The sequence below is a fragment of the Malania oleifera genome, chromosome 4, assembly GCF_029873635.1.
Source record: "Malania oleifera isolate guangnan ecotype guangnan chromosome 4, ASM2987363v1, whole genome shotgun sequence".
Taxonomy (NCBI): Eukaryota; Viridiplantae; Streptophyta; class Magnoliopsida; order Santalales; family Ximeniaceae; genus Malania; species Malania oleifera.
The window spans coordinates 106,767,577-106,790,190 of record NC_080420.1 but is presented as its reverse complement, the minus strand read 5'-3'; the positions used below and the strand labels follow the sequence as shown (position 1 = coordinate 106,790,190).

Sequence of the window (22,614 nt, the reverse complement as noted above, 5' to 3'; positions counted from 1 at the left end):
AGCGACATGTAAGGGAGAAATGGAAATTTTAGCAAAATTACATCCAATTGCAAAGCATGCACGCTATTGCAGGAAGACAAGTCTCTTTCTTTTTTGTTATATTATCTATTTTCCCTTCCAGATTAGACTAATATCTTTTTATTAAGTTTTTCATTCTCTACTAATTTAACGCAAGCTTGAATACATGAAACTTTGAGTTCACCAATTTCAATCTTTTGTTTAGTACCAAATTTTATGTTGCATACAGTTTCAGATGCATACAGAGAGAGATGAGAAGATCTGAACACATCACAAACTAAGATGCATACTCAGAATTTCAATTTTGGTTTTATGCATCTATATGCATGTTTTGATTGAGTGTAACAATACGGGTTCATGTGTTTTCCTTCTATGAAGTGGATCATCTAAAGTCAAGAGTCGTGTAATATTGCCCTCTAAGGGGAGACGAGTTGTTCTCCAGAGAATTAAAGAGACACAACAGGCGAACCACTGATGTAAGAGTTTAGGGCTTGATATTGCAGGAGATCCACATAAGTGATTTGGCATTAGAAGTGATTAGTTTAGTATGATTAAAGATTTCACCATCCTATCCTAATTAGAGTAAGTTTCCAATAATTCTTTGCCATTTTTTTAAAGCGATTCTCGTGGTGTCATGTTTGGCTTTTGAAAACTAGGAAACAGATCTGGTCAAAAGCTATTAGTATGAACAATTTATTGAAAATTTCCAGCAAGAACATCAAGAAATGTTTCATGTAGCCATTGCTCCAGTTGGTTCATAGACAAATCCAGGGAGGAGCCAATGAACTATAATTTTAAGCAGCCATCTTCAAATCCATGCAGCTGGGTAAGGCCTTACTCAGCAACCATGCCTTCAGCCTCACGCCTAAGGGACTCAAACAGCACAGTGGATAAATAACGCTCTCCGCCACTGGGAAAAATCGCCTGCATCAGAAGAGCAAAAAAATGGCGTGGTTTGAGGTACTATAATAATTTAATATATAATACATATATATGTATTACACTTTTGAATTTTTATATTTGAAATAATGTGTATATTTTTAAGTATAACTGTATAAATGGGCAACCCAGGATGGCCTAGCCTGAAATCAATTAAGCCTAGGCCAAGTGCTGGTCTCACCAAGCAAAAGTCTTGGGAGGGATTGGCTGATCTCAAATGGCCGATCATTATTGTATGTAATGGCTGATGACAAATTGAATTCCATCATATTTGCACTACTGGAGAAACTACAGTTACTTTGCAGCGAACCTTGGTCACATTCCTACAGTTAAAGAACTTTTTTCATATATTTCTAATGATATATTTCAAGGAAGCCAAGGCTTTGTAATTTTGTTTGGAGTCCAACTAAATGCAATTGAATGCCAATTCCACCCAAGGTTTAACGAGAAAGAGATGGATGATTGGTTATTCAAAATATTTGATGTCTTTTAGGTTTAGGCTTGAGAGATCAGGATAGGATTGGTATCCAAACAATCTTTATTTTATTTTTTTGGCAGTCCTATGTATAAGTGATGGTTCCTGCGCCTTCTATGAGTTGAGTAATAGGGCTACTGACCCTTCTTCCATGGATGTAGACCATATGGTTAACAGCATAAATCTCTTGTCCCCTTCCTTGCTATTGTTCATTATTCATTTTGCTATATTCTACTTTTTTATCATTATGGTACTAACTAGTCTCGTGACAATATTTCCTTGAGTTTCTCATCACTTGTTATGTTTGATGATTGATTCACTTGCTACACTTGATGATCGTTCAGCCATACCATGCAAGTTTTCTATTTATTCTTTTTTACTAAAGCATATTTTTCCTCATCATCATCTATCATTAATCTATTTAGGGCAAAAGACACTGATATCTTCCTTAAGACACAGACATCACATAAGATTTCAATAGTTCCACAAAATTCCCTCGAGGTTTGGCAAAAAAACATGATCCTCCCTTGAGGTTTTGAAAATCATAGAGACCTCCTTGAGGTTTGGAAAACAGATGAAGACCTCCCTTGATATTTGGCAAAATGGCAAGCCCATAGAAGGGTATAAATGTCCCAAAAATCAAATATGAAGAGGCAATGGAGTTTTTGAAACCTAAGGGGAGGTCCATGCCTTTTTATCAAACCTCAAGGAGATCCATGGGACTTGTGAAACATCAAAAGAGGTATGTGTCTTTTACCAAACCTTATAGGACGTCGTCATTTGGCCATCAATTTTTTAATATGCTCGCAGCAGCCTTACAATAATTTTAAAGAAAAATTAAAAAGAAACTATGTCTTTTAATGGTGAAAATCAATGTAAATAAATAAATGTTCCCAAAGAGATAATCATTAAAGCTCGAAACGTCCATATTAGAGATCTGAAGGAATTTGGGATGGGGGTTAGGCAACCCCCTTTGTTTAGCTTTGGCCCAAAGGGCCTCCTATTTGACCACCTCACTTTTCTATCTCATCTTGAGGGAAAGTCTCACCCCATGAGTTAGCTTTTGGGGTTGAGAAGACCCAATACCACCCATCACTGATATTAGAGCAAGGTTGGGTTCCTTGTTTAAGGTCCAGGTTCTCCATTGAGTCGTATGCTCTGCACTCGCCACGTATGTGGAGCTTGTACATTAGAAAACTTCATTGATAGTAGGTTGAGTCGTATGCTCTGTACTTGCCACCTTTAGTGGATCTTGTCCATCAGAAAACTCAGTCTACTATTTTCCGAGTACCTTTCGGCAACTTTCCTGGCGACTTCAACGACTTTTCCAACAACTTTCTGGTGAATTCCCGGCAACTCCGACGCCTTTTCCGGCAACTTTTCCGGTGACTTTCTGCCAAATTCCCGCCGACTCTGACGGCTTTTCCAACATCTTTCCTGGCGAATTTCCGGCGTCTACGACAGCTTTCCGACCCTTTCCCTACCATATAAAGCACGCCTATTTCTATTGTCAAGTATAGTTGTAGTAATGTATTGTGCTAATTATACGTCTAAGGAAAATTATGTCTAGAAAAATGGGACTTAAGCGGTCCATTGTGACCCCCACTTCCCTGAGAAATTACCTGGTGTAATTTAGCACAATCATTCACTCTCTACTTTTTCCGACCACTCTTTCGGCAACTTGCTTTGCTGCAGTGATACTTTTGCACAATCTTCCCCTTTGAACCTTCTACGCCCTGACTTATCTCTGGCTCAGACTGGGAAATTACCTAGTGTAATTTAGCACAATCATTCACTCTATTTTTTCCGACCACTCTTTCGGCAACTTGCTTTGCTGCGGTGATACTTTTGCACAATCTTCTCCTTTGAACCTTCCACGCCCTGACTTATCTCTGGCTCAAACTGCTCTGTTCAAAAGGTCCCTAGCATTCTTTTGAATGGCGGCAACTTTCATGCCTGGTCACAGTCCCTTCGCTTATATCTTGGGAGTCATGGCAAGGTTGAGTGGTTGTCAGGATTGGAGTCTCGCCCTGCTAATACTGATCTAGCTCACCGACAGTGGTCCATTGACAATTGTGTCATCTTGGCTTGGATATTTGCTTCTATGGAAGACCACCCAACACATCTTCTTTGTATATTTACGATTGGAAGATGTTTTACAAAAGGATCTACAAATGTTTATTTCCTAGATTTTTTTTTTTACGATAAGGACTATTGTGCATACTGCAACATCAACAACCCCCCTCCTACCCCTATCCCAAAAATCCCCCCCCCCCCCCCCCTTTTTTCTAAAATTCGAGAAGATCGATCAAAGGGATTAAAGCCCTAGTCCTCCCCAAAGGAGGCCAGGAGAGAACCACTGAACCAAAGCTTGGGTTCGTTATTTTCTATATTTTTAGTATCAAGATCTCTCCGCTGGCCAAAGTTAGCCTGATGAATACAATCTCAGCATACTTTGAAAGATATAACATCCAAGTAGTTGCACATCCTGAAACTGAGTGCACAATTCTCATTAGGTTTACGTAAGATTTTCCACTCAAGATCAAATTGGTCTATTTCATTATTTATTTATTTTTCCAAAAATAAAAAAATAAAAACAAAGCAAAAAAAAAAAAAAAAGGAAGATGACTATCTCTCTATTCTATGCTCATCTTTGCAAGGAGTGTTAAAGATCAGGGTACAAAATCTTTAATGATATCTTATCTCAAAGTTGAGAGATCTGATGGGATTGGAATCCAAATAATCCAACATTTACAGCCCGTATACATCATAGCTGAGCTTGTTAGCTGAGGCCCTTAGAAGGATTATTTATCTCACATTCCCCTTCACACATAAGCTCATAAAACTTGAACAGTGAACACTAACATGCTCACCATACCTTGTACTATAGTTTTAATTTTAATCAAAAGAATATGACAATGATGATTGAGCTCTTGAATCTCGACTTTATGACTGAAGAGGTCTTAATACCATGTCTCACCAACAAGCTTAAACTTGTTACATGAGGCTTCGAGTCCCATAAATTTGATGGATGATGCACAACCCCATCAACCAAATATGAGCTACTGACCATTAATGATTATCATTCATTCAGTGGGCATTCTTTTCAAGTTAGTATACCTAAAAAATTACAATCATTTGCATGATGTCAACAAATTCAACGAAAAGATTAAGCTAGTAGGTGATGCTTACGAATGGTTTTTAATTATCTCTTGACACAACTCCACTTGGGAAAATCTGCTAGACTTATAAAGAGCAGGAAAAAAATACAGACCATACCTTATACTCAAAATTAAATTTTAGTAAGAATGGAGAGCTAAACAATGTGGGCCCTCGTACACTTGTGAAGGCAACAATATAGTCCCTAAATTCTTCCTTGTATCAATCAACTACAATTTCACAATATGAACCCTTTGGTCATATATATTGTTAAAACTGGAGGAGTCCAAAGGTATGTTTGATACACATGGGTGAGCACCAACTTGACCCAAAAGTTTAAGCCTATTAGGTTTTAAGCCCTATTAGGTTTTAAGCCCGACCATGTATATAAGCACCCATCATCCACTCAATTTTTTCAATGTGGGACAAACTCCAAAGTGAAATTCTCAACAATCTCCCCCTCACTTGTGAGTTCCAACTGCTCCCCCTTGAATGGAAACCATCTCCCTTATGGGAGTAAGTCCAATTCCTCAACAGTTGCTCAAGTGGGCCTTACTACTAGTGCCTTATGTGCTTCGGATTGCATTCCACGTGCCTCCGAACCAATCCTACCTCTCACATCTTGACCCTATTTAGAACCATCCGCAGCCTAGATGATCCTTATTAGCCTCGGTCACACACTTGGTCCTCCAATTGTTAGCACGTCAGGAGAATTAGCTTCACGTCTTGATTTTTTACGATATCACTCACTCAAAGTTACGAACCGTCAGCTCTGATACCACTTGTCAAAGGCATGCTTGATACACATGGGTGAGCACCAACTTGACCCAAAAGCTTAAGCCTATTACGTTTTGGGCCCAACCATGTATATAAGCACCCATCATCTACTCAATTTTTCTAATGTGGGATAAACTCCAAAATAAAATTCTCAACATAAATATATATATAGATAATTGCATGTTAACATTTTTTTTTTTGGACACTTGCATGGGTGCACCCACATGACAATTGGCATCTCTTGAAAGCTGTATTTTTTTTTTCTTTTCATTTTGGTGCACCAATTGTTCTTTTGGTTTTTTATTCTATTTATTTATTCTGCATGGTTTCAATGAACTAGCAGCACGTGTCTGAGTCACATCGTAATTTGTAATCCTCATCATTTCTGAGCGTCCATGTCAGCAAAATCCGTCACCTATTGCCAAAAATAAAATATATGACAAAGGATATGACATTGATAAATTAGTAAAGTTCAATGACTTTATTGATATAAAAAAGAGTTTAGTTTAATTGTGTTTGGTTGGAGAGATGCCAGGATTTTCAAAGGGTTGGACACAGGTAATAATTTGGTCTGGAGTAGAGTGGTTTATCTTGCATCATTGTGGGTATTGGCTAACAGCTGTTTTCGTCATGTTTCTCTGGGAGACCTGAAGCGGAATGGATGGCTCTGTTTCACTGTTTGGCTTTCAGATTATGATGATCTTCTGGTGTAATTTTTTGTTTTTGTGTTGAAGGGAGGATTTCTTATGCTCCCAGTTATTATTATTTTTTTCCAATTTTTTCTTTCCTTGTACATTCTTATCTCTTCTAATAAGTTACTTTGTTCATTAAAAATAAAATAAAATAAAAGAGTTTAGGGACCACATTGGTACTTCATAAGAGTATAGGGACCAACAAAACTTGAAGAATGGTGGCTTTGAGGACCAAACTCTAGACCTTTTTGTTAAAGATTCTCTAATACCCTGTTTAGAGACAACCCATTTGGAATAAGCTACTAGGTGATGCCCCAGAAACTATGGTTTTTAAAATCTTCAACATATAGCTTCCAAATGCACTTGTAATAGAAGAAATAATCAAGCAAATTGTCAAATTAAATATCTGAAAGAAGAAAAACCCGCTGCAGAAAGGACACTAGATACACTGTCAACAATGATACACTCATGGTTCAGAAAATGTTTTCACCTACTCCATTCAACAATGATATAAATTTCAGTATGGACACACACACAGAGGAGAACCTAAAAAGACTGAAAAAAATTCAGATGCCATGCATATTAGGTGCTTAACACACCAGAAAACAGAAACCAGGAATAAGAAGAATATTAGCTATTAAACAAGCATTAATAATTTTCACCGCAAAAAATAGAACAATGTTAATCATGATCATGATGTAAGCTGTACTGCATAGACATTAAGTCAAATAGTGACGTGCACTACTATAAATACATATAATAGTTGTAACAAGGCAATTAAACTTACTACAATGAGTTTTCCAGCATTTTCTGGCCTCCTTGCAACCTTTATTGCAACTGCAGCTGCAGCACCAGACGATATCCCTACCTGGAGAAAAAATTTCTCCACAATTCAGCGTTAATAAGAAAAAATGAAGCCATAAAACATCATAATCAAACAGAAATTGGAAACTCTGCAACAGCCAAGAGAATAGGCTTCTACAGAAGAAAATAAATCAGTGACAGGATCTTTTACAGATAATATACCAGCAATCCTTCTTTCAGGGCAAGAAGCTTCGCAGTTTCAATAGCTTCATCACTTGATACCTGAAAAGTTTAACATTCAGTATCAACTAACAGAGATCTGTGAAGCTCATATCGGCAGCAGCCATGATATTTGATTATACATACCTCCAGACAGCCCATTTTCACCATCAATTCAATTTTGAGCATTGACCAGCAAAGTTTTAGTGTTCAAGAAGTCATTGGTGGTCCCATTTGTGCTAATAGATTGTAGTCATTGGCATCTTTTATGGAAAAAATTTAAGTTTATGATATATTTTGGCAGTAATTAATTGGCCACTTGAATTTGTCACAATAGGCCTGTATATAAACTTGGGAAAAGTATTAACATTGTCGATTTCAACCTTAATGCATTATTTCGGTAATGTCTTTCTCATTACTTGGAATATTGGGTGAAAAAAAAAAGGCATAAAATTTTAGATATAAAATAATTTCCACTGTCACTTGAAACACTCAAATGCATTAAGAAATAAGTCAATATATTTCAAAGTTTTGTCTAGTACTGAAAGCTGAGAGTTCTGAACATTGCTTAAAGATTGCTTATAGCATTTTTAGAACTGATAGTTTTTGAACAAGGCAAATCTTATTTGAAAGTAGACTCAGCTTTCTAACAAGTCCTAGATTGCTCTGTTTGGCTGAACAATGAGAAAGAATGGATGAATTTTTGAACTTGCGCAGAATGCAGTCCAGCTTCCTAAATGATCATGAATTTCTCATTATTTCTCTGACTTCTTCCACAAAAGTCCCTACTTCTGATCAATTCACCAATAAGGTTTTCCAGGAGACTAGCCAAACATTGGATCTTTTTTCATCAATTATCAAGCATCAGATAATCTAAATTGGTTAGTAAAGCTCTCCCAGCACCTGTCCGGCATATGATTGAGGAGAAAGCCTCACCCTTTTGAAGCAGCTTCTATGGACTGCTTGCGGAGTAAAGCAAAAAATAACATAGGACTCCCATTAGGGGAGTAACAACATCCAACTAGTGCTGCAGAAGACAGAACCCAGGACCTCCTGGCAGCCATTGATCTAATACAACTTGTTATGTTGGGGATCCTTGTGCATGAGCTTGATACACACGAATTGGTAGCCAACTTGACCCAAAGCTTAAGCTGTCGGGTGGTGCTATCCAATGCTCCTTCTCTCGTGTGACCCCATCATGCATTTTAAGAAGCAAACATATTGGGTTTAAACAAGTGGACAAAACTAACAGATTAAATGCGAACTACAATCAACATATAGGAAAAAACACAGATAACAGACTTGAATGCAGAACCTCCTCGAGCAACAGTTCTGATACCATTTCAAGTTATCATTTTACCTAAAATCTTATGTTCTTAAGTGAGGCTGCTGGAATTGTTTTTTGTTTCTCATACAATTTGAGTATTTGGATGTCCTTGCAAATGACTTACTAGTTGGGCAAGAAAAGGCAGCTGTGGAAGAATATTGTAGATTGACAAGAATCAGGGAATTGTTTTTTAATGTCAAAAATCAAGAATTAAGTGGCTAAAGGAGGGGAATAAGCAGCTAGGACTGGATGAGCAGCTATATTTGTCAAATGGAAGAAAATTGAGTATAAGAACCAAACTAATCTGGGGCTCACCACCTTCTCCAAAACCTTTTTGAAAGCAAAGTAAGAGCAGGAAAATGAACGTGGATTTTGTTGCAATTCGGTTGGGTAGGTTATTCACTAAAGAAGATGGAAAGGAGCTTTGTTATCTTTTGATTTTTTTTTTTTTTTTAAATTGGGAGATGTCCTCCATCAAACAGGAGATGCAACTACTTTTGCAGTTAATGAATTATCAAATGATCAAACTATAGGACAACACAACTCCTTCACTCTATCCCACAATTGCTTCCTGAATACTTCTTACACTTTGCAATGAATTACCATAACAGACCAGAATCAGCTCTGCCTAAATTGGTCAATACATTGATAATCCCTGAGCAAACTGTAAAGAACAACAAAAGTATGACCCTTATGTCAGGCAAGGCTTCTCCTGCCCAACCCAAAAGTACAGGAAATAGGAAGGGACCAGCATAAGCCTACATGTGGTATAAGTGAAGAAAAATCTAAGAAGACAAAAAACAGAAGAAGTGTTTCCAGTGCAGCAGGGAAGGGCATTGGAAGAGGTTAGGTCTGGTGCAGTCCCTTGCACGGGCTTGATATACATGAATGGGCTACAAGCTTTACCCAAAAGCTTGAGCCATTAGATATTGGTCCATCCATGCATATAAGTCACTTATTTTTCTAATCTCCTCCCCACAGCACATTATAACACTCGCACATCGTTTCAAATAGAACATATACTACGAAGAGTGCTTTGTTTCTTTGGATAAAGGTCCTTCAAGGTCCAAAGGGAAATAAAAAGCTGACTGTGGGAGAGATTACCTGTAGGGTGGAAATGGACCCAGAGTCCATGTATTAACCTTCCACTGGATTGCCAGTTGGTTCATAGAAAGAGAGTATGTAATGAAATAAAGGTCAAAAGCACTTTCATCCACCCTGGAACCAGTTTCCTTTGTTTTAGGAGTTAGGACTATCCAACTTCAATTGCCATCAAATAGTGTTTTGGAATTAAAAGAGCATCTTTACATTCCAAATGTATCAAGAAACATTTGAGTATATTATTGCTGTTTTTTTTTTAAAATTTTTAAAAATAGCATATGCACTTCCTTTTGAATAATACTATGTTTAGACCTAGTATTTTTTTTCAATTGTGCTTCTTGAATTTTGATGGCAATATTTCCTTGTTCAATAATGACCATAAATCCAAGACCTAAAGATGATATTGATCCAACTTATACGTGGCATATAAGATGAGGATAGAATAAGCAAGTTGGCTAAGGAATGTCATTTAGGCTTGTCACTATGTAACAATTATCCAACTTGTGAATCTTGTCTCAAAGATATGATGACCAAATCACCCTCTGTGGAACAAAAGAAAGAGAAGGCACATGAGCACTAGGTTATTTCACATTGAAATGTGGAAGACCACCAAGAGTATTAGCTAGAGGAGGTTATTCCTACTTCATTGCCTCAAGTCCTTAATCAATGAGTATTCAAGATAATGGTACTGCAGGGGTACTTGTCTGAAATCTGCAAAAACATCTAAGAATTTTGACATAATCACATAAAGTAAAGAAATAGACTAGAAAGAGTATTAAGGCACTTCAATAAGATTGAGTAGAATTCTTTAATACCAAGAAGGCAAAAGACATTCTATCCTAGTTGACTTCTAGAAAACCACTACTGATTGGTATGTTAGAGTTGGGAATCATACCTTGCTGGACATGGTATGTTCTACAAGCTTAGCCACATTCCTTTGGAGATATGCCTCAAGGACTGCATATCACATACAGAATAAGGTATCGTCCAGGTCTGTCCCTTAGACATCACATGAGATGTGATAAGGGAAGTGTCGTAATCCTGAGCAACCAAATTAGATGGCGAATTATCAATGCAACCAGGACTAGGAGAGATTGTAAAAGAAATAGAAGAAGGAAATGGCATTGTCCGCAAGAGGACAGACTCCCAAGCATGTTGTACTCCTAAATAAATAATCATGAGTACTATTAGCATTGGGGGAGTCTCATGAGTAGGCTTGATATACATGGGCAAGCACCAACTTGAGCCAAAAGCTTAAGCCGGTCTTGGACATGAGATATCTCACAAGTGGAATTTCCAACTAGTTCCCTCCCTGATTTGTGAATCTCAAGAACCCTCCCTTGAGAGGGAACCATTTCCCAGTAGAGAGCTAGCCCAATTCTTCAATAGTTACTCAAGTAAGCCTTACGACAGCATATGCGTCGGATTACATTCCATATGCCTTCAAATCAATCCTACCTTCCATGTATTGATCCCAATCGGATCTATCTACCTAGCTTAGATGATCTTTATTAATCTTAGTCATACGTTTAGTCCTCCAACTATTAGCACATAAGGAGAATTAGCTTTTATTCCTCAAGTTTAGAATGCCACTTGCCTAGAGTTACAAATCATCAGCTTCGGTACCACTTGTTATTGCTGGGAGTCTTTATGAGTAGGCTTGATATACATGGGACCTAAAAGCTTGGGCCCAACCATGTATTCAAGTCACTCATTCTCTCCTCAATTTTGTGATGTGGAACGATTCTCACAAATCAAATTTCCAACAAAGTTAAAAACACCCATGGACGAATAAAAAAAAAAAATACAATGTTGATATTCTGATATATATATATATATATATATATATCGCAATTACAATTTACAATGCAGACACAACCTCTCATTTGGACAGCTGGAAAACCACATTCATGCATGCATGATGCACGTTTGTTGTGGAGTGCGTGTAGTGCATGGGCCTGGTTTTTGATTAATATTCAGAGTTTCCATGAAAAATAAAAAGAAGAAAATGAATGATGATCCAAAAAATTAAATTCATTATAGATTTTGAAGACAATGAAATGCATTGCAGGTTGCAACATGAGAGTTAGATCTTCATATTTTACATTTTTATCTATGATGAATTGATGCAGCATGCGAACAAGATCTATTCAATTTCCTATTTTTATTGCATTTTCGTTTATTAGGGTCATATCTTCAAGATTCTAAGATATTATTAATTTAGAAGCAAGATTCTAGTGTATTATTATTTAGAAAAGGGTCACTGATCATATCTTAAATCAGTTGGTTATCTTCCAAGCATTGTAAGCCTACAAAAAGGCCCTTATGTATTAGTTTTAGGAGATTCAAATTGAGAATTTAAGTTGCTGGACGCTGGTCCTGCATCATGAATTCTATTTGTCATATGCTACTGCCACTGTTATAATTTCATAATGCAATATAGAATTTTGAAACTATCATATCAACAAATAATTTCACATGTTAATTAAAAGCAAAGTCTCAATAAAAAGCATTTTTAGGCTTACTTGAACAACTTCATCTAGTATGTTGACATCCAAAACGGCAGGGATTACACCAGCTCCAATTCCTTGAATCTTATGCCGACCTTTTGAAAATAAAGAACATAAAATATGTCCAGTTAAAACCCATCAATATGTAAAATATTGCCAAACTCAGGAAGTCTTAGACGGAAAAGCATTATATTTAATGCCAAAATAAATAGCTGAAAATCCCGGTGGAGATTCAGGGTGGAGAAAAGCAAATATCCACAGCCAAAGATGATATTTCTTGCACATGGTGTCAAGCAAATGATGAGATAACTATAGAACTAATAAAATAATTTAATAAAAGAGCCTCACTTTATTGTTGGCTATAACTGTGATGTTTTCGCAGTCATGGATTTGTCCAGCTAATGTGGGAGACTTAGTGAGTATAAGGTTTTGGGGCTTTGGTCAAAACAAGAAGGAAAATTCTTTGTTGATTGTACTTGGTCTGCAATTCTTTAAGTTCATGGATTGAATATAATGGAAGGATTTTTCGTAATCCTCCTGTTTCGCTCTAGGACAAAGTTGCTTTTTTAGCCATGCACTACTCTTGTTCTTCAGGTGTTTTTGGGAGTATTTCCTTGACGGTTTTGAAGCACAATTGGAGGACCAGTTTTTTTCAATTTTTTTTTTGCCTGCTCTAGAGGATGCTTTGGTCTCCTTTCTATATCCCTTTTTCTCTCAATAAATTTTCGTTTTCTATCAGAATAACAAGAGCCCCGCTACTACAAACTTAAAATAGCATGATAAAAATTCAGACTACATAATATCATCATCCATATCTTTAAAGAAAAATTGATGTGATTGAAAGCATGAATTGTTGCTTTTTCATTTCTTGTTTTTCCAAAGACTATTTTTAGTCCCACTGACATTTATAAAGAAGGCAGAACATAATTTCTTTAACAGAAAAAACATAGGAAACTACCTTAAAAAAATACAAATGATAACAACACTACCCACATACTATAGCAAAAAATATTCAAAGCAATCTACATGCCAATTCTGTTGGCAGAAAAAGTCAATTCAGTTGGACCAGCAGATTATCCAGGTCAAATCTGATGACATCTGCTATCATCATAAATAAAGTAACAAAACCACACTGAAAAAGAGTTTGAATCCAAAATTTGTGCTCTCCCCATGGTACTACATGACATCCTTCAATACAAATTTTAACTCTTTTGTATGCATATCTGCCCCCTTTTGACTCCTCATTCAGAAAAATAAGACTACCTCCTGTGAGCCAAAAAGCTAATTGCCACCAAATCCACCCATATGAAAGAAAAATGAGAAAATGGTTGTTCCCCCTACCATCAGATAAATCAACTGTACAATGCGAGGAAAGGGAGCAATCAGAGTTGTGTAGAATGGGCTGATCTGGTTCAAAGAACTCACTTGTCCTGCAATATATTTTGACATACTCAACTATGTTTTGGCTGCTAAGATTTCATGCAATATCAACATCCAATATCATTCATCCCAGTCAAACCCTAGGTGGCATGACGGCACAAAATACACAAGTTGGGCTGATATGGTTCAAGGAATTCACTTGTCCTGCAATATATTTTGGCAGGTTCAACTAGGTTTTGGCAGCTAAGGTTTCATGCTATATCAATTTCCGATTTCATTCATCCCAATCAAACCATAGGCATGAAAGCACAAAAATGCGCAAGTTGCAGCTTGATGGAAACCATGATAACATTAGGGTGAGGATAAGGGTATTCACCTTTTATTTTATAAAGCGTTATGTGAAAACATTCTCATCACAGGCCACTTTGCCCACAAGGCCCACACTGACATAATGCTGTGGGTGCAATGAACCCATACTTAACATGGCAGTCACCAACCATTATGGACCTGGCATGATGCTCCATGAAATTTGAAATTTGCAATAATCTAGGTTTTACAAAAATCAAGCATGGTAATCTATAAAACTCTAAAATCCTCCGACTTGGATGGAATAGGTCCAGGTTTTAACAAATATTGGTCCTATGGATTAAATTACACAATATGTGTGCACAACAAAGTATGTCAAATGAGTAAGCACCTTTCAATCACATTAGGTCCAAAATGAAATCACATGTTAAAATACAAATAATCTCCAGACCATTATACACAATATGGGGGAACATAGTATAAAAAATTGCAAGGAAAAATGTGATCAACATGCAATTTTTCCAAAAAAACAACGAACCCATATGCATATGCTTCAAAGAACCACTCAAGAGTAATGTTAATGGTTGTTTTGGTCATTTAGCATTATTAGTATGTGCTAGTGTTATGTTGGTGAGCGTGATTTAGTAAGGGTATTATGGTCATTGTGAAAACAGAATAGAATTTCTATATTTCTTGAATGATTTTGTACAAATCAATACACAATATTTATAATACAATCAAAAAAACTAAATATGGAAACAATATCCTAAAAGAATCTCTCATTAATATACAATCCTCTACATATATACTTCCCTATATTACTCCAAGATACTCAGGATTTCTACACTCCCCCTTAAGTTGGATTATAGATATTGATCATATCCAACTTGCAGATGAAATCATCAAAGTTTTGTCAGGCTAACCCTTTGGTAAAGATGCCTGCAGTTTGTTCCTTGGTAGGTACATAAGTCATACAAATGGTTCCTTCTTCAACCTTCTCTTTGATAAAATGTCGGTCCACTTCTACATGCTTAGTCTTGTCATGTTGAACTGGATTGAGAGAGATACTGATGGCTGCTTTGTTGTCACAATAGTTTTTGATAGGGAATTTCACCGCGATTTGTAATTCTTTCAAGAGTTTCCGTAACCACAGTCCTTCACATATCCCTTGTGCAACTACCCTGAATTCAGCTTCAGCACTACTTTAAGCCACTACATTTTGTTTTTTGTTCCTCCAAGTTACCAAATTTCCTCATACAAAGGTGCAATATCCGGTAGTAGACCTTCTATCTTCCGCTGATCCCGCCCAATCTGCATCTGTGAAAATTTCTACTTCCTGCTTTCACATTTCTTGAAGAATAGTCCTTTTCCCGGACAGCCCTTGAGGTAGCTGAGGATCTTGTACACAACATCTAGGTGAGTCTTTTTCGGTGAATGCATGTGTTAGCTTACCACACTTACAACAAATGCAATGTCAGGTCTGGTATGTGATATATAGATTAGTTTACCAACCAATCTCTGATACCTCTCCTTTTCAACTGGTATTCCACAATCTTTGACCCTCTTTACTGCTTCAATCGGGGTTTTACTAGGTTTGCATCCAAGCATGCCAGTTTCGGTTAGGAGATCAAGGATATACTTTCGCTGAGAGACACTGATACCCTTTTTTGATCTAGCAACTTCCATTCCCAAGAAGTACCGCATTTGTCCAAGGTCTTTAACTTCAAACTCAGCAGCTAAGACTTTCTTCAATCTTTCCATCTCCACTATATCATCTCTAGTTAAGATTATATCATCAACATACATTATCAGAGTTGTTTTCTTACCACTTTCAAACTGTTGGAAGAACATAGTGTGATCTAATTGCCCTTGTCGATATCCTTGGTTCTTTATCACATTCGCAAATCTGTCGAACCATGCTCCGGGAGATTGCTTGAGTCCATACAGGGACTTATTGAGTTTACATACTCTGTTTTCTTCACCTTTCTTACTAAAACCTGGTGGTATTGTCATGTAGACTTCTTCTTCTAACTCGTCATTTAGAAATGCATTCTTATTGTCGAGTTGATGTAGTGGCCAATCTAAGTTAGCTGCCAAGGACAGGAGGACTTGAACTTTATTCAATTTTACCACTGGTGCAAATGTCTCCGTATAATCAATACCACAAGCCTGTGTAAACCCTTTTGCAACAAGTCGGGCATTATACCATTCAACTGTCCCATCAGCTCTATATTTCACTGTGAAGACCCATTTGCAACCTACTGGCTTCTTCCCTCTTGGCAAACTCATAACATCCCACGTTCCATTTTTTTCCAGGGCCCACATTTCCTCCATGACAGCTTCCTTCCATTCAAGAATCTCCAGCACTTCCTAGATATTCTTTGGAATTTTTATCCTGTCAAGGTTAGAGGTAAAAGCACGATACCCTGTAGACATAGTTTTATAAGACATGTCATTTGACCAAGGATATAGAGTACATGACCTAGTTTGTTTTCTAACTGCAATAGGTAAATTGATGTCATCAAGTGCAAACTTATCAGAAGGAAGCTCATGGCCATCTATTACCTGATCGAGATTGGGCGTGGACTCATGGTTGCTTGGAGCTATCACCAGTTCCAACTCTCTTGGTGCCTCAGGTATGAGATTCTCCCTATTCTTTGTTTTTGGCTTTCCTGAGTAAACTAGTATTTCCTTGTTATTTTGTTTTTCAGCATCTCCCCCTGAGTTTAAGTGATCTTTTGCACATGACAAGTCAGGAAATGATGCAATAGCAGACTCATTAGCAGAGAAATCAAAGAACCGATCTTCACTCCACTTCTGCCCTTGAAGAGAGGGCTTTTGGAAATAAGGAGTGGCTTCAAAGAACGTGACATCAAGGCTAACAAACGATTTTTTTGTGACAGGATCATAACATTTGTAGCCTTTCTGAGTAAGAGAGTAACCAATAAAAATGCACTTAATGGCACGAGGTTCCAATTTATCCTGATTGTGAGCATGAACATGAACAAATGCAGTACATCCAAAGATTTTCAGAGAGAGATTGGAGTGAAGCTGAAAGTTGGGAAAGCATTCTTACAGTTTCTGGAGAGGAGTGGCAAAAGAAAGAACTCAACTAATCATTCGATTAATGAGATGTGTAGCTGTTAAAATGGCATCGCCCCAAAAATATTTTTTCATATTTGTAGTGAACATCAATGCCCGAGCCACTTCAAGAATATGCCTACTTTTACATTCAGCAACCCCATTTTGTTTAGGGGTATCCACACAGGAACTTTGATGAACAATTCCATTTTCTTGAAAATAATGTCCCAAGATATCATTGAAATATTCCGTACCATTATCAGTACGTAAAATTTGAACGTGAGTTTGGAATTGTGTTTGAATCATGGAATGGAAACTGACGAAAATATAACCGACTTCAGTTTTATCTTTAAACAAGTAAACCCAACAAATGCGAGTATGATCATCAATAAAAGTAACAAACCATTTCGTGTGAGTGCGATTAAGAGAGCGTGAGGGCCCCTATAAATCACTGTGAATCATAGTAAACGGTCTGGATGGTTTGTATGTGGACTTTGGAAAGGAATTATGTTGGTGTTTTGCAAGTTCACAAATCTCACACTGAAAATCAGAAGACGTTTTATTTGAACAAATGGAAAGAAATAAATGTCTTAAATATTGAAAATTTGGATGACCTATCTCAGAATGCCATAACAAAATTTCACTATCCCTAGAAATAGATGCAAAATCACAAATAGCAGTTTTACATTGTTCACTCATATTTGCCTCCACATAGTAGAGTCCCTCACACACCTTAGCACTGTCAATCGTCTTCCATGATGATAGGTCCTAGAAAACACAATGAGAAGAAACGAATTTAGCAGAGTAATTGGAATCTTTTGTCAACTAGCTAATGGATAACAAATTGCAAGACAGCTTAGGGACATGTAGGACAAATTTTAGAATTATAGTATCAGAGATTCGAATACTCCCTTTGCCCGTAACAGATGAGAGTGATCCATCTACAATTTTAACTTTCAAATTTCCAGCACATGGTGAATAGGATGAGAACAGATGATAAGAACCAGTCATATGATCAAAGGCACCAGCCGGTAAGGTATCCTAACCATCCTTTGCCTTCAATCACAAGTTTGATGGACTGAGCCCATTCACGGAATTTTTTTTCATTCAATCTCTCCACCAAGTGGAAAGGACAAGTTGTCTAGCCCATTCGAACCCACGATAGAGGTGGCTTCAATCTCGCCACCGAGAGCTTCACAGGTGCTCGACCCTCTGTTGTTGACAGCGCCGTCTGCCATTGCTAACTAAGGTTTAGAAACCCCAGCTCTGATACCATGAAAACATAATGGAATTTCTATATTTCTTGAATGATTTTGTACAAATCAATACACAATATTTATGATACAATCGGAAAATCTAAATATAGAAACAATCTCCTAAAAGAATCTCTCTCAATAATATACAATCCTCTACATATATACTTCCCTCAATTACTCCAAGATACTCGAGATTTCTACACATTGGCATGTACTTGACATATATTATAAATAGTGGGAGAGATAAATTGCTGTGATTAGGTCCATTTTACCAAATTATTTGAGAACTAAACCCAAATTGCCACAGCCACCATCGAAACGGAAGCCTAAAACCCTAAATCTGCTGCATGTCTACCATCATAGTAGAATTTCTAGCACCATCATAGGCCTGAAAACAGCCAGCCGCTGCTGGAAGCCACAGCAGTTGCAAGAAGTTTCTTGGACCACACTGCCAGTTCAGGAACACAGAAAAAACTTATTGATTTTGAAAAACCAACACCATAGCCACCTGCAGACATTGCCAATTTGCCCCCCACTGAAATCCCATCACCAAAGCTCCTCCCACACACCCTCACGCACTTGTCACAAGCAGGGCCCACCCCACATGCCGGCATATGAAAGTTATTTTAGGCATTTTTCTGGTCTGAATTCCTCCTCCAATGTTTGAATCCCACCATAAACATATTACTGTAGTTTTTGGTGATGTTTTTTGTCCAAAGATCTCATCTTTTTAGTTGCTCATGTGTGGCACCTAGGGGGTGATTGTTTGATACTTCCCAAAACTGTTTGTCAATGTTTAGTGAGAATGAAACAGTGGTATTAGCTGTGTTGATGATTCTTCGCCATGTGCTTGTGGTTTGCTTGAACTGTCAAAGGTTGTGTACAATTCCAAAAGCATGTTATTCGCTATGTATTTCTGATTTGCTGCTATATCAAGGTGTGTCTGTTAATATGGAGTTCCCAAATACCAAGAGTGTGTTTCCCTCGTTAGTCACTTGTTTGGCTAAACAACATACTATAACTGTCTCAGGGGAAACAAGATTCAAGGTTCCTGCAGGATTAGGCATGCCTACAAGCATCTCATCACATTGCTTCTTTTGCTTAGAAAGGTGATCCTGATCACCTATCTGTCATCTAGAATCTCTCCCACTCCTTCAATTATCAATTTTTCTGCTACTGACCATATGACAAATGTCACCAACTTCTTTTTGGCCTCCAATTTTCTAAAAGTTTACATCAAGTTACACTAACTGATGGGTCCACCACTACAATTAAGGGGATAGGAACAGTAAATACTACACCCTCCATCTCTCTTTCTTCTACTTTATACATTCTTAAATCCCCCTTCAATCTCATGTCTGTTAGTAAAATTATGCAGTAACCTTCTTTCCTAATTCTATTGTCATTCAGGATCTAAAGATGAGGAAGATGAATGGCACAGGATGTAAGGCTGGTGGGGTCTTTAATAATTTGAGTCGCTCTTTCCTCCAATTATTTGAAGTGCCACTACTACACCACATCAAAAATTAATTGTCGCCTTGGTCATCAGTCACAGGGCAAGTTAAAACAGCTAGCACCTTGTAACACCCCGAACCCACCAAATGGGGCCCAAAGGTTACATGTTTCATTCACGTGTTTCTGATACCATACACCACAATCATGCAGCGGAAATAAAATAAACAACCTCAAATTAAATACTATAGTCTATCTATAACTCCCAAAAGCAACAGCATCTATCTGTTTATATCACAACCCAGTATTTAAAAATAACATAAACTATACACAAACTGTCATCACAAACACCCCAGGATTTATAAAAGTCTCTACCCTGCCCAGAGCTCTAAGCTCGATCACCTGATAGACCTGAAAATATAATCATTTTCTAGGGTGAAACACATCTCAGTAAGGAAGAATAAATCATACCAGTGTGTGATAGAGAGTTTAAATAAATACATAATATATATATTCATTTGTATTTCACTATCAATAGCAGCTGAGAAAACGCATCATTAATAACAACACTGACCTCTGATATCAAACACACATTCATAATATTTTTAATGATAATACCCGAGAATAGGGAAGATTACCCGCCCATACAAGTAGCTTCCCTCTGCTCTAATACTAATATCAGGGCACTCACCTTATTTAGTAAACTCTCAGACTATGTATATAGGCAAAGTCTCCAAGAATAGGGAAGATTACCCGCCAGTAACTTCCCTCTGCTCTAGAACCAAACTAAAAATTACCAGGACACTTGCCTTTCTCAGCAAGCTCTTGGCAGAAAGTTTTACTTTGCTATAAATATACATACAATTAAGTTCATATATCATTTATCTTATCAGATCACATTCCACATAAGTTATCAACATAGAAGAACACCGTCCACATAGGACTCACATCCATACAGAATACACGGTCCACAGCACTCTCATCCACACAGAATACACAGTCCACACAGGACTGTCCACATAGGACTCACATCCATATAGGACTGGTCCACACAGAATATAAGGTGGATCACACAGGCACCACTAACCACCAATACCAATCCCCATAACCTACCCGTAGTATATCAGTAGAACAACCTCCTCAGGCCTACCAATACTCTACCCCAATATATAATGACAATATACGAATTCCTCAGGCCTGCTAACGTATATCATGATTACATATAGGCAATATAACGAACTCCTCAGGCCTGCCAACGTTATATTGTGATACACACGAATAACCACACGAAATGACTAATACACACACATCACATTGTTCATCACACAGTAATCTCAAGCAGCTAGTATTCACAACCAATCTTTATTCACAAGTAGACTATACTCATAGCTAGCCAATGTTCACAATCCAACAGTATATTTCATCATTCGGTACTCACAATAGTCAATTAAATTATGAAAGTTGTATTTCTGCCACACAATTTTATCCCATATATATTATATATCAAAAGTCATCATTTTTCCAAATGCTTAGCCGTTCAGATAAGTCATACCTAAATATATATATATATATATATATATATATATATATTTGTATACTCAAATTAACCAGTTTATAATTAATAAAAAACCTACTATAATTAATTCCCCTTAACTGGTTTCCTAGATTACACTCGCAAAGACCCCAAACGATATCCGCGGCACTCACCCGAACCCTAATTCAAAAACTCAAGTTTATCAAATCAAATCTCAATAAAACACTATTTTATCATTCCCTAGGCTCTATATACTCCATATTAATAATAAAACTTAAAATACTCTACTTACCCTGATTTTGGGATGGTGCCCCGGAACCTCAAACTGAAAATCTGCTCTGCGTAGGTTGTAGAGAATCTTCCCAGAAACCCCATGGTGGTTCCCGATCGTCAATCCAGGCTTTATCGGAGCCGGATTCGAAGAGAGAAGGGAGAGAGAGCCATGGGTTTGGAAGAGAGAGGGAGAGATTTTGTTTTGTTAAATAAAATGATACTCTCGGTTTCCCTTATAACGCCCTCTGCAGGGGGTTTTCTCTGACCCTCAGAAAACCGTTGCCGATTTTCTATTTAACCAGCCCAATTTTTTTTACCATTTACCCGTTACCGTTTCGCGGTAACTCCAAAACCGTCGCCGGTTTTCTTCCTAACCGGCCCAAAAACTACTTTTTCCCATTTCCTTTATTATTTTATTTTTCCGGGTCCTTACATTCTCCCCTCCTTATAAAATTCCGTCCTCAAAATTTGTTAATCCATTATTCTTCACATTTTAAAAGCTAATTAACCACATTTACACAGTTCAATTTATCCCAACATATGAACCATCGAATCAATTAAAATCAATCATGACTATCATTTATACAATCATAAATATATTACCTGCACCTTTAGCATTATCTCCCTCAGCCGTACCAAGCATATAGACACACGTCGAGCTGCTGCCGTCGCAAGGTATTGGGTTGTTTCTACTATTCTGATTAGGAGCGGGTGCACTGCTCAATGGAGTACGACAATCATGAGTTATGTGACCATGCATGCCACACCTATAGCATACAGTATTCCCGCGCCGACATTCCCCCCAATGCCTCTGATTACATCTGGAACAAAGGGGGCAGAATGAGTTCTCCCGATTGTCTTGATCAGTCCTATCTGATCTCTGACCCCCAGTATCTTGATCTCCCCTCAAGGAATCCTGTCAGACATCAGTATGTGAGCTGGAAAGTATGGATCTCTTCTTCTGTTTCGCTTTTGCCTCACTCTCCTGTATACTGGCCTCAACTGCCATGGTCCTGTCCACCATCTCGGAGAAACTCCGAGTCAATAATGCCACCACCTGAGCGCGTATTCCCAACCTCAATCCTCTCTCAAACATTTGGGCTTTCAGCGGCTAGTCCGGGACCATGTGTGGAGCAAAGCGTGATAACTCCACAAACTTGGCTGCATACTGTTGCACAGTCATGAACCCCTGAGTCAAATGTAGAAACTCTTCTGCTTTCGCCTCTCGGGTGGCAACCGGAAGTATCTGTCAAAGAAGACCTCCTTGAAACGGCTCCAAGTAATAGATGTATACCCTGGATGCTGCTCCTC

At 37.7% G+C, this 22,614-nt stretch overlaps 1 protein-coding gene across 1 annotated transcript in view; it reads right to left on the bottom strand.

Annotated features, from left to right (window-relative positions):
- Window positions 1-684: 684 nt before the first annotated feature.
- Window positions 685-22,614, bottom strand: part of LOC131152602 (cysteine synthase-like) — a 42,836-nt gene continuing 20,906 nt past the window's right edge. The window contains exons 9-12 of the mRNA XM_058104346.1: window positions 12,037-12,116; window positions 7,087-7,146; window positions 6,848-6,928; window positions 685-942 (exon numbers count right to left, since the gene is read on the bottom strand). Of these exons, the coding sequence (XP_057960329.1) occupies window positions 853-942; window positions 6,848-6,928; window positions 7,087-7,146; window positions 12,037-12,116 (311 nt within the window). The 3' untranslated portion in view covers window positions 685-852. The remainder of the gene's footprint in view (window positions 943-6,847; window positions 6,929-7,086; window positions 7,147-12,036; window positions 12,117-22,614) is intronic.